At 46.3% G+C, this 13,920-nt stretch overlaps 1 protein-coding gene across 1 annotated transcript; it reads left to right on the top strand.

Annotated features, from left to right (window-relative positions):
- Nucleotides 1–2,084: 2,084 nt before the first annotated feature.
- LOC144119498 (uncharacterized) lies at nt 2,085–3,418 on the top strand. Its single transcript, XM_077652089.1, has one exon. It carries the CDS (start codon nt 2,085–2,087, stop codon nt 3,279–3,281), a length of 1,197 nt encoding a protein of 398 aa, XP_077508215.1. The 3' UTR covers nt 3,282–3,418.
- Nucleotides 3,419–13,920: the final 10,502 nt, after the last annotated feature.

Genomic DNA, 13,920 nt, shown 5'->3' with positions numbered 1-13,920 from the left:
TCTTAACCACTAAACAAAGAAACAAAAATGTTTTATGGTGGATTTAAGTCAAAAATTCGTAAACACCAGAAGCGTTTATTCATGTTATACATATGTAAACCAAAATTCGCCTTTCTGATGAGAAGCAGACGCAGAAATCGCATTCAATATATGACGACAACCAACGAAGGAGTGCATATCACGGTTGGTGCTTCCTGCACAACTCTTCTATGCAGGCCCATTTAAGCAAAAGTTAAATATGTTGCTGAGATATAGCCGCTTGCTCTCAGGCATCCAGTGATGAGCAGTGCTGGCAGACGGCGCACAAGAACAAGGAGGAGACCTGCGCTGACTTTATGACATTTTAAGGCACATTTTTTTCCTGAATCTTATAGAACGGGTCAGCTTATACAGGTAGAACCGTTGGCATAAATTTTCTGCTTCACTTTTTACCCCGGACACTTCATAACAGTAGTCGAAGCAAAACCGGAAAGCTTCAGGTGCTTGCATCTGCGTACATTTTTTGGCAAAATTACAAAGTCGCCCTCCGTTCTCGCGGTCAGCAGGAGCTTGTTGTTTTTCTATAAATCGCTCAGTGTCACTGGTTGGCATCGATGTACATTAATCTAGGTGGAACGCGTGCGTGCACTCAAGTGCCGGAGCTGGCAGCAGCGGCGAGAGAAACGCAGCGCAGAGTGAGAAAGGGGAGAAACTGCGGCGATTTCTGCGCCTCCCGCACTATTAAGAATGTGTACCTGCAGTGTGAAGGAAGCGAAGTGATGACACAACAGTGGGGGACTGACGAATCACATGTTGTTGAAAACCTTTAGACGAGTTCTTTCCAACGCTACATGCCGATTTCTCCTGCAATGAATACCCTGAGGACAATTTTACGCACAAGTTCCCGCTGCGACCTTCCAGTTGGATGCATACGTCGTTGAGAGCAGACGCAGTGCGCAAAATGGATGCCTGTATTAAGGACATTTGCCTGCATTTAAGCTCACGTCTCAGCCTGACCCTAGCTGGAACTTCAATTCCCCGTTGCAGCGTCGCTTTTGTAGTGGTAATAACCCATGGACGACACCGTGAGCATCTCTTAAACGCTGGTTTAAGCGCACGGAGGCTTTAGACAATGACCTGTTTTGACCGTACATGTACCGCCGTCCGCACGGTCGAGCGTGTTGCTTGCGCTGACATTGGTCGCCTGAGCGCTGGCCGCTGCGACTGAGACCAGGCTGGCGATAGCTGGTGCCCCGCTGCCACCCTGTAGCGTGGTCTCAGGCCCAGCGGCCGACGCCCAGGGGCACTAAATTCATTGAAAGCCACGTGCTTCAGAGTTGGTATTCAGTGTGCGGGCGGCGGTACCCTCTTGCTGTTTCAGCAATCTTGAGCGAAAATTCCCAAGGTTATACAGAGGCACCAACGACCATTTAGAATCACATTATATATAAAATAATACAACCCTAATGGGACCCTGTAGCCCCCTTCGTTGACATTGCCCTCTTGCTTTACTTCCGAGTCCTTTCATGTCCGTGCCGTGCAGCGAGCGTGCTAGAAGTTACAAGCGCAGACAAGGTGCTCCAGATCTGCAGCACTCGCAATGCTACGGAAACCAGGCGCTTATATTCATGGAGAATGAGTGCACTCGTATCGACATCGAATGTGGGATAGATACCATCTCATTCTAGTAAAAGATTTTCAATCATTTGTACAGATTTGCCGCACACTACACATGCGTCATCTTCTCGGTTAAAACTTGAAAGGTTAAAAGCCCAGAGCGGAGTGGGCTCGGCGGCACTACTAGCATGCGGTGCGCTAATCCTTTCGTCTTCATTGTGCAGCTCGCCCTTGGACTGATTCTTCACGGTACTGCCAGCGGCATCGAACCTACCGAGATAGCCTGGGTGACCTCGCCGGTGAACGGAACTCGTTTCCATGCGTGCGATTCCCTGACGTCAGCGGAATTTCTTCGACCACATTATCCGGGAGCAGCAACGTGCGAGCACCTTTCTACGCATGATCTGCTGGGAGCGCCACCACATGAATGGGCTACATATACCCTTCCCAGGAATTGCATCGGCAGTGGGCTCGGCGGCACTACTAGCATGCGGTGCGCTAATCCTTTCGTCTTCATTGTGCAGCTCGCCCTTGGACTGATTCTTCACGGTACTGCCAGCGGCATCGAACCTACCGAGATAGCCTGGGTGACCTCGCCGGTGAACGGAACTCGTTTCCATGCGTGCGATTCCCTGACGTCAGCGGAATTTCTTCGACCACATTATCCGGGAGCAGCAACGTGCGAGCACCTTTCTACGCATGATCTGCTGGGAGCGCCACCACATGAATGGGCTACATGTACCCTTCCCAGGAATTGCATCGGCAGTGGGCTCGGCGGCACTACTAGCATGCGGTGCGCTAATCCTTTCGTCTTCATTGTGCAGGTGAGCAGGCATTTTGGCAAATGCTTCCGCTCTAGCGACCGTTTCTTGGTAGTGCTGCCGTGCCCGCAGCTGTGTCTTGAAGTGTTTGATGTTGCTGTATTCCTGTGCAAACTCCTCCTGTTATCAGGGGACGTCGAAACAAATCCCGGCCCTGAAATGGCACAAATCGCTAAACAACTGAAGGATATTGCGGAAGATATTAAAGAAATAAAGGAAAAACGGCTGACAGACATCGAAAACAAGTTAGATGCCATAACACTTCTAGAAACTAAAGTGCAGTCTTGTCAAACTGAGATTTCTCGCATGAATCACGTAATAGAATCACTGGAAAAAAAGATAGATGATCTTGAGAACAGAAGCAGGAGATCAAACTTAATTGTTTATGGACTACCAGAAGATGAAGAAGAATCAACCGAAACTCTGGAGCAGGCTGTCAACAAAAGTATCATTCAAGATACCCTAAAGCTCGATCCAGTTGCCTTTGAACGTATTCACCGGTTAGGCAGGCCGCAGGCTAATAAGAATAGACCGGTAATTTTTAAACTCCTGGATGCCCGTAACAAGTCAGCAATACTGAAGCAAGGTTTTAAACTTAAAGACACAAAATATGCCATTGGGGAAGATTTCTCTCCGAGAATTCGAGAAATCAGAAAAAAACTGTGGAACAGTGCCAAAGAAAATCGACAAAAAGGGGACAAAGTTTCGCTTGCCTTCGACAAATTATTTATAAACAGCTGCGCCTTTGTTTGGGATCATGAAACGAACGACAAAGTTCCGCTGAAAAAAAACGAAGAGCAGGAGGAGACAGTCGAAAAAAGGAGCCCACCAACGACACGGGGAAGAGCACGATTAAAGCACTGACCATCATAAATGTAAACGCAAGGAGCATAGTAAACAAAGTAGAATCTTTAGAAAACTTATTAATTGATCGGGAACCTGATATTGTCGCCGTCACGGAGACTTGGCTTTCACCAGAAATTTCGAGTCATGAAATCGCACCACCCAACTACTCAGTCATTCGGAAAGACCGAGACTCCCGTGGCGGTGGTGTGGCTCTTTTGATAAAGAAAACCCTGCCGTTTGTTATGCTCCCAGATGTGTCGGGTGCTGAAAGCGTATTCTGCAGACTTCTCTGCAACAATACTACTGTCTGTGTAGGCTGTTTGTATAGGAGTCCCTCTTCAGGAGATGAGTGCATTTCTGTCATTCATGACTTCCTTCAACAATATGCTTGCAGCACTAGAATCATTCTCATGGGTGACTTTAACCTTCCGGACGTGGACTGGATAACTATGCAACACACATCATCATCTTCAGAAGCTTTTTTTGACTTAATGCTCTCCTTTAATCTCCACCAAATTATCCTAGAACCAACGCGCAAGCAAGGATCAGCAAACAATATACTCGATCTTATACTAATCAGTGATCACTTTCCAGTACACCAAGCGCAGACAGAAATCATCGAAGGCATCTCTGATCATAACATACCATTATGTTTGTTACCTCTAGACTGCTCAATACAAAAACGATCCGATGTAAAGACAACACTGAACTTCGATAAGGCTGATAATGCCAGCATATTAACCTACCTCGCACATGAATTTGAAGCATTCAGTGAAATGGTCTCCGACCCCTCAATCAATATTAACAGGGTTTGGCTTCATTTTAAGACTATGGTTTCACACTGCATAACTAATCATGTTCCACTAAAAACTAAGCGTCCACAAAGAAACAGTCCATGGGTAACAAGGGATGTTATCCACGCTAAACGTCATGTGAAAAGGTTGCGTATTTCTATCAAAAATCATGGTTCATGTCCTTCTAAAACTACAAGACTAGCGTGCGCAATCGCGAAGTTCAGAGAGATAGGCAAACGGGCCAAGAAACACTACTTTAATGTAACACTGCCTAACTTTCTGACAAACAACCCGCATAGATTTTGGAACCATTTCCGTCCAACTAAGAACCCGTTATCCGACTTGTCTCCAGAAGATAGAGCTAACAATGCTAATGCGTACAACACGTTTTTTCACTCAAGTTTCACAAAAGATGACGGTAATCTCCCAGACTTTTACGGCAATCAAACATCACGCATTGACCCTTTAATCATATCAGATGCCGGCATTTTTAATCTATTACTCACGCTTGACCCTAAAAAATCACCCGGACCAGACAATATCCCAAACGATTTCTTGAAACGATACGCAGAATGGTGCAGCAGATACTTGGGTCTAATATTTTGTAAATCTCTCGAGTCATCAACTTTACCGGACGACTGTAAGAAGGCAAAGATTATACCAATACACAAAACAGGAGACACCACATTACCATCGAACTATAGACCAATATCTCTCACCAGCACGGCTTGCAAGATGCTCGAGCATATCATCCTTCAACACCTAACAAACTTCCTTGATACACACAATCTGTTATCTCCAAACCAACATGGATTCCGTCATGGGCTATCAACCGTCACACAGCTTACAGAGGTTGTGCATGACCTTGCATTCGCCATCAATAACTGTAGCCAGACTGACATTATATTATTGGACTTTTCTAAAGCATTCGATCGCGTCTGCCACAACAAATTAATAGCAAAGTTACGGGGTGCCATCGGGGATGGGGAAATTTTAGATTGGATTTCAGATTACTTATCAAACCGGACACAATTCGTACTGTTTCAGAACATGGAATCTGCGAAAGTACCCGTCATATCAGGTGTACCTCAAGGATCCGTGTTGGGGCCACTGTTATTTTTAATTTTCATCAACGACATAACCAACAATATCGATTCTAACATCAAACTCTTCGCCGATGACTGCATTATCTATAAAACAATTAACAGCTACGAAGACCACATTTCACTCAGCGATTCATTGAACAAAATAACCGAATGGTGCAAAACATGGCAAATGACGGTAAACACGACTAAATCTGTTTGCATGACGGTAACAAGAAAAAGGCAACCTTATGATTTTCCGTACTTTGTTAATGGCAGAATACTGACGAAAGTTCACCAGCATAAGTACTTAGGCATCACACTAACTTCTGACCTCAGATGGGACGCGCACATTGCTAGCATAACCTCGAAAGCATTACGCAAACTATTTTTTCTTCGAAGATGTCTGCGCCTTGCACCCACATCGACAAAGCTTCTCGCATATACTACTTTCGTTCGACCAGTTTTAGAATACGCTAACACAGTTTGGTTCCCCCATTCAGTGACTAATGTAACAAAACTAGAAAAAGTACAGCGTAAAGCATTGCGGTTTATACACAACAAATATAAGCGCACAGATTCACCAACTAACCTCGCGGCTATTTCGGGTTTAGAGACGCTATCATCAAGAGCGCAACAAGCACGACTAAAATTTTTATTTCACCTGATGCACAACTACTACAAGATAGACGTATCAAAATACATATCTTTCTCGCAATCACGCCCGTCGAGGCATAAACACGCAGCCGCGATAACAGAATACTCATGCCATAACGACACGTTCATGTATTCGTACTTTCCCCTCGTGATCAGAGAATGGAATCGCCTTGATCCCTCAATCATAACTGCAACCACATTATCTCAGTTCACGACACGGATAGAATCATTATCAATTAACGAATAAAGCAGTTTCACTGACATACTCAACCGCCTCTCATCACTTCATTAGATTGTTAATTAATTGTGAAGAAAGTCTTATTTTTTCCGCTGCTGTGTTCCCATGTGCTCTAATTGAATTCCTTATGGCAATGGTCTACCCGACTCCTAGACATGTATTTTTCTTTTTCCTTGCTAATGTTTACCTTTTCTTGTATTTTTCTTGTTTCTTTCTGTTCACGTGTGTTTGATTTGTATTCCAAAGTGCACGGCTCAAATTTTTATCATGTTTGCCATTTTTGTTCGCCCACCTGCTATGGTCCCTGATGGGACTGGCAGTATTGTAAATAAATAAATAAATAAATAAATAAATAAATAAATGATCCCGCTGACGTGCAATGTTTCAATTCTTTACGGTGCAGCCGACTCCGCACGTACAGCGCTGCTGCGCATGCGCAGATTTCATGTGGCGCCATCTGCCCGCGTGTTCTCGTACTAGCGCCGTCACTAGCGGCAAGCGCAGTAGACCCTGTGGTGAGTGTCTACACTTAGCAGATCATGTACTTTGTTACGATTAATTAAGGCGTCTCGTTCATGCCATGACGCAGCAAAACGTTGGTTAAATCACCGAAGATTTTAGGACGATTTATGTGATGTTTTAGTTTTCGGTGTTAAGTCTTTATTAGAAAGAATGCTGGACTGTTGAATCAGTGGTTATGGCAGTACAAGGAAAATGGGTTACTTCTGATCCACCTTAATTTGCGGCCTAAGAAAAAGCACGCGAACTACCGAACACCGCCGGCGATGCCCCCATCATGGCTCCTGCCACGCGAGGAGCGCTTTCCCGCAGAACTTGGAACATAATGGCGGGCAATTCTGCCCCCTATGGAAGCATATACAGGAACGCTAGCTTTTGTTCTATTAAGAGGATTGCTCAGCATAGCCTAGAATAGTGTATTTTTTTCTGTGACCCAGGGCCAAAGCATGTTCCAATAGCCAATTTTCAAAAGAGACTGTAAGCGAAGGGTGGAAATGGACGCAATTTAGAAGTTAAAAAAGAGCAGCATGTTCGAAGAGTTGTTTCTTAGCAGAATTACGTCCGATGCGCTAACTGCGTTAGCAGTAAAAGTACTATTTCTCGAAATGCCTTGGTGCGTGGTCTGAAGCCGAAGCTGGGAGCACAGCGAAGGAGTAAGCGGAGGAGAGCCCCATCTTAGGGCGAAAATCACCCAACTTTGCCATCCCAATGGCAGGGAAAAGAAAAAAACTCATCTCTTTTTTACATCATGATGGTTATTGCACGCGTTTGTTTACTTAGAGGTGCGGTCTTTTTACGGAGATTTTTTACAACGTAGCAAGGTAGTGGCTGCGCTGCAGGAACTTAACAGAACACACAACTAACCACAAATGCACAAGAGAACAAAACTAACAAAACTTTAAGGTAAAAGCGAACCAGCTAACGCAGATTTGTCGGAACAGATTTCATGATCGGCTATCAGTGTTTTTTTTTTTTCGTATAGCGTTAACCGGAATGTACACCATGGCCTTAACACAATTCCTTTTGAAAAGCTCTTGGCATGTGTGTTTGTGCATCCAATAATACAATGGTGTTGTGTTCGGGATGGTCGACCGGTTGAACAGAAAAAAAAGAGAATAAATGCATGACAGGAAAGAAACGAAAGCAGATGATCGTTCCAGCAAATTTAGATTGCACACAGCGCATGCTGATTGCCAGCATTGGGTGCCAGTCTCGCCTGAGGCGTTACATGTGCGTGCCTTTCGTTCACGTTGAACGTGTCCGCCTGCACTCGTATATATGGAAATGCTGCGTGCCTGTATGTGTGGATAAGGAATGTATGATGGTTTATTCGGCGAGACACTCACTCAAGCAGCTTACATTGAACGTTATTTTCAGCTGTGTGCAGCACGCAGTCAAGGTTTGTTATCGGTTGGCAGCCTAAATCCTCATTTACATGCAGTGAAGCATTCTGTTTTTCTATTCTCTCTGCACGTGGCTTCCCGCAGACGGCCAATTCTCCTTGTCGGTTCCCGTCCTCAAGAGGTGTCCGATATTGCTCCGTCTTCATGCAATCATGACAGCTCTTCCCCTAAAAGAGCGTAAAACAGTGAAAAATAATCCAGTATTTCTTCAGTATTATGCAGCTGGCACGCCCGCCCCTCCCCCTCCCCATCGCTCGTACCATTTCTTAGGCCTCAGACCTTCACTGAAGCTTTTGTCTGGTTGCGAAGTTTCTGTGAAGCGAAATTCCTCCCGCCGCCACCTAGGTTAAGAGTGCATTCCAGCCTTAAACTTTCTTCGGTTTCCTTCCAACAAAATAATTCCTGAACTTTGGTCTCAATCCCAGAGTTTTTCCTCCCGCTTGTCGCTCGCGGGCCTTCTCTTTGCCGGCAGTCGTAAATTAAACGCCGCTCCCGGAGGGAGGAAAATAGTTGGCGTAGTGCGCTGGGCTTTCCTTTGGCTGCGCCCGAGAGAACCGCAGCCACGATTAGAACCGACGCCATGAAGAGACTTTGGAGAGCCGCGCACACGCCTGAGCCATTCCCTGGATTGCGTCCGCTTTTCCACTAATGACTGCGAACGTTCGGGAGAATTTACTCTTCGTGTACAGTGTCGGGTGGTCAAACAGGCAGACTAGTGAGCCTACTTTTGTGAGGTTGCAGAATGATGTCTAGCGAGTTACTTAGAGCTAATAGCATACATCATAAATTTGCGCCTTAATTACGCGTGACTCCAGGCACAGAAATGAGCAGAAGTTTGTGGTTTATGGTTTATGGGTGTTTAGCGTCCCAAAGCGACTCAGGATATGAGAGACGCCGTAATGAAGGACTCCGGAAATTTCGTCCAACTGGGGTTCTTTAACGTGCACTGAGACCGCACAGTACACGGGCCTCTAGAATTTCGCCTCGATCAAAATACGACCACCACGGCTGGGATCGAACTCGCACTTTTCGGGTCAGCAGCCGAGTGCGACAACCACTGAACCACCGCGGCGGCCTACAACATGAGGAGGCACTTCATTCCACAGCTGTATTACATCAGGAAAGAAGATACAACAAAAGGCGCCAGTGCATGCGAAGTAAGGGGGTATTATTATATGATGGCTTAGTCGGCAATTAAGTTTAGCAGGTTGCTACCTGTAGGTACTTGTTCCTATTTATATTTAATCCACCGTGCAGTATTTTGCATATAATTTGAATCTTTGTTTCTTCACCGAAGGAAGCGCGCCTACCATCCCCAGACAAGCGGAACGTCTACACAAGACACTTGTAGACATGCTGTCGACGTACGTGGCTGTGGGGCATAGAACGTGGGACGAATTCCTACCTCATGTCACGTTCACACACAATACAACCGTCCAAGAAAGGACCACCGTGACACCGTTCACGCTAGTTCACTGACGCACGGTGGCGGCAACGCTCGGTGCCATTTAGACGACTCCCTGACATGACGACGTCGCCTCTTTTCTACACCGTGCCATAGAAGCCCGCCAAGGGTGCGAATCCAAGGCCAACAAGATCGGGATGCACGTCGCTACAGCCTGTGCTTACGATGTGCTGAATTTCTGGCAGGCGACCTTGTCTGGGTTCGGTGCTCAATCCGACGCCGTTGGCTGAGCGAAAAGCTCCTGTTCCGTTATTCCGGTCCATGCATAGAGTTCTTCGTCGTGTCGGTGAGTTCAATTATGAGATTATTCCTTACGAAACACCAGAACCTTGATGACGCAAGCACTCCGAGGTGGTCCACGTTGTCTGCCTCTAACCTTACCCCGCTATGGCGCAATGACATTGTGTTACTGCAACTTCTTTTTAGCATCGAGTGGATAATTCCCGAACTGGGGGGCTAATGCCGCCAGCGCTGAAGAGGACAACGAAGACTTCAGAGGATGAAGTGCGCCGGCCCGTGAATCTTCGGCCATTCTTGCTGAACGCTGCTGCTGTGCTTAATTCTTCGGGCTTCGTTTTTGATGCGCCCGCCCGGATTTCTACCTATGTGACAACATTATTAATCCCGACGCGCACTTTTTAGAATTTTTTTACACAGCCAGCCGTCACACTTTCAGTGTTAAGGGCTGCTAGACCGTGTTCGATGCTTTGCCAACTTTCCATGCCCCAGGAAAAAGAAAACGTGAAAGAAAACTGCTTTTTTTTTTAAACGTTTTTTCGGCGCCCTCCGACTACTGTCTACAGCTGGCCTAATCTGTGCGTGACATGCGCAGTATCACAATATTCATTCATGCATGCCAACGGCAGTTTAAAACAGGTTAGGAAAATGTACATTGCTTTATTTCTTCCTTCGTCTTTTTTTCGCCTTGGTAGCGCAAGTAGTTTCGTCTTTGTAGCGAAAGATCAACATTTATACAGCAGCTATTTTATAATGAGGCCAACTGTTGACAATTTAGATCATGGAGCACCTTTTTTTGCGGCATTTTTTAACCACTCCGCATTTGGAAGTCTGCACAAAAATAAAATACAAAGCCTGAATTAAGGGCACATAATGTTTGAGGAAACGAGAGGCGCACAGAAAGAAGGGAGTTAAAATATCGTGCTCCGAATATAGACGGTGCAAACGCTAATCCTAATGAAAGTGGGCCTTCGAGGTACTTGTAGACCAGCGCTGTGCTTGGACGTAAATAAAGAAGAGGCTCACGGTAAATTTCGACTGATCTGCTCTGAAATACCATTTACATTTACTGTGCGACGTGCTAACTGACTCGCTGATGAGCAGAATCGAGTACTGGCACTAAATTTGTTTGCGCTGGCGGAAGTAGACACGGGCGTTCAAAGGGGAAATGAAAGCCGGGAAACTTGGTTGTTTTAAAGTCTCGGTAAAAGTTTAATTCCCCGTTGAAATCTATGAACGGTTGCGAGAATTCTCCGTGCGCGGTCGAATGGCCGACTTGTACGAGAGGCTAAATGAAGTTTATATCAGCCTTGTAGAGGTTAAATACATTACGAAAAATGAACTCATATTTACCTCCATGTTGTTTTGATACTGAAAGAGAAGAAACGTGAAAAAGAATGTTCAACTAATATAACCTCGGATGCATCGCTTTTTCCTTCACCGAACGTGTGGCGCCGAATGAAAGGGGCGCCATTGGTTTCTCTACATTTCGTGCAATCAAGAGAGGGAGAACTGGTGCGTGAGGTAACAATTGCAAATTTTTGTATTTTTTTATGCAACACGTGTAAGCTCTTCGAAGGCGTAGAAACGCCTGAGGGGGGGGGGGGGTGGCATATGGGTTATGCTTTGTGTTGCTGTTTATGCCCGAAATTGCAAAGATAATAATTACATTTCGCAGTTTGGGGAACAATTAAGAGGTAGAATTTGCCATCTGGGCAATAAACCAAGTGCTTCCGGGCAGCCCGCGATTTATTTTAGTGTGCTAGCACTAAATATCTCACTAGTGAAAAAGCCTTCCTGTCTGCGGGTGAAGCCTCGGAGTAACTCGCATTAGCTTGGGCAAACTTGGAGAAGCGCTGCGCCAGCTGCAGCCATTCGGAGGGGGGTGTTGCGCCAGCTGCGGCCGAGTGGGAGAGAGTGTGAAGATGTAGAGCGAGAAGCACGGTTGCGTGCACATCAGATGCCAGAAACAAGAGTCAGGGAATGAAGTCGCCGGAGGAACGTGCAGTGCAGCAAACGGTACATCATGGATGAAGCGGGTCCTTAAACAGATTGTGAAGCCGAACGACCCGCGCGGGATGCGGGAACCGATTAAAAGCGAGGGAGAGAAGAGGTGAGTGACGAAGTCGCCGGAGGAACGTGCAGTTGAGAGGAGCGCACAAGTGGCTTCAGAGACCGCCGAACAGACGGAGCGACGACTCGAATCGCAACGAGCAGCTCTGGCGGCTTGTCTCAATAAGGAAAGCCGAGGAATGATTCTAAGAATATTTGGGTGCAACGCAAATTTTCAAGCTTAAAAAGGGTAAACAAAAATAAAGAAAGAAAAAGACAGGCAGCAGCGCTAGCGCACCTAAGTCGCAATTAGCTTTACCAGGTTGATCGGGGGCAATTGAAAAAAACGGTATTTTTTAAGTATAAAGATGGATTCCGCCAGTTTTACGCCGCTGCAGGTCGATGACCTCCAAATATTCAAGAGCCACTAAAGAATGATTTCCAACGAATGCAGGATGCTAGCTATCGCTGCGGAGATGAAAACGTAGAAAAGAAAAATAGATTAGGTACGATGGCACCATTTCGTACTGAACACAGTAAGAGAGACACGGCCGACAAAAAAGGAAACATAACACAAGCAGTGGCTTACAACTAGAATTTGTGAGACCCACAGTGCTCATATAGCAGGTTTTACGGGACTGTGTGAAGTGCACCGCAGAACACTTTAGAGGACAAAATGGTAGGGTCTTAACGTAGTTAAACCGAGTAGAACGTACCAAAGCGCTTGATTAGGTGTGTGTTACCTGAATTACACACAGTTACGTTAGTTATGTAATGATACGAATCAAATGGTCAGACAGTCAAACTTTACTTACATACAAATTTCACATTGAGTTGCCGTCGCATTGTTCACAAAACCAGCATCCCCCTCGCGTTTGTTCTGCGTTTCTTTCCGTTTTTCTTTCCACTGCTACATCTGCGTCTCGTTTGCGCGCAGTGCCTGCAGAGCTAGTATGTCAAGAGGCGCGGCGCGATTCCGGCGCCGATGGCGCTCGCGCTTTGGGAGCGGGGACGGCGGAGCGCGCCAGGCGAAGAGTCCGTTTCTTGCGGCAACAGCAGCGGGCAGGCCTAGAGAAGAGGCAGCTTCGCGGCTGCCGCCAAACGTTCCACACTCTCCCCAACCCTCTCGTAGTGGCGTTGCGTGAGCCGCGGCGGAGGTGGTGCTCGGTGAGGAGGTGCCGGTTCCGCGCGTTGCCGGAGCAGCTGTGCAAGGCTTTCGCCGCGTCGAAGGTTGAGACTTCCCTGACACCTCCGGTCTTTCAGCTCTGCTAGCGAAGTGGCGCTTTCGCGCTAAAAAGAATCCACGAAAGCCAGACGATCTCTTGGTCTCTTACTTTCTTACTGCTTTCTTACTGTGGACGAAGGAGCGATGCGCGGTGCACCGGAGCGATCACGCGTCCCAAATACAGCGGCAATGAGAAAGATGTCATCCTACGTCCTGAACACTTCTTGAGAGGTTTTGAGTCAGAGAGACGAAGAGGGTTGCTTTACTGTTTACGGCAGCGCTCCAGCGCCTTTTCTATTCGAGTCAGTGCGTAATGGGATCGGCGGGTTGGGCTTCGTCGTCAACCAAGCGCAAGAAGGCACCGCGTGTAGCCGGTGTGTAAATAAATTCCTGCTGTTTGCAAGCCGTAGGACAGGACTGACTGTCTTGCCTTGTGTCTTTTTCTTGCTTCGTGTTTCCCGCTCAGGTGCGTCGGAGCTGAAGTAGTGCAAGAACTCGAGGAGATCTCTTTTGTCCACAAGCCAGGTACTTCTGGCGCTTAGCACACACGTCAGACGAGGAGTTTATCGCGTTACCTTGCTATTGGCTGTACTGATTTATTTTAATTATTTTACTTTTCTACATTTTAAGCAGCAAAAATGATTAAAACATTTTTGATCCTGGAACTAGGCACCTTCTTCAGTCAGGCTTTCATAAACGCTACGTCACCTATGCTACTGGCAGAAAGCTTCCTCGTAAAACAGTTAATTTTTATTATTTTCTTTCCAGAGTTCATAAGATCAACTGCAGTCGAGACTAGAAATACCGAAGAAATATTCGCGGATCTCAATACATTCGGAAATAAGTATATATTTCACTCTATATATGAAGACTGACTAAATGAGTGATCATCTTGCTTCAGCAGTGGCTTTCCAGTTCCTAAAAAGCCGATGACCTAGTTAAAAGAGCCCGTCTTATTAGAGTCGAAACATTTCGTCAGCTGCAG

This window comes from Amblyomma americanum, chromosome 2 (genome assembly GCF_052857255.1).
Source record: "Amblyomma americanum isolate KBUSLIRL-KWMA chromosome 2, ASM5285725v1, whole genome shotgun sequence".
NCBI classification, from domain to species: Eukaryota; Metazoa; Arthropoda; class Arachnida; order Ixodida; family Ixodidae; genus Amblyomma; species Amblyomma americanum.
This window is presented reverse-complemented; position numbering and strand designations above follow the sequence as displayed.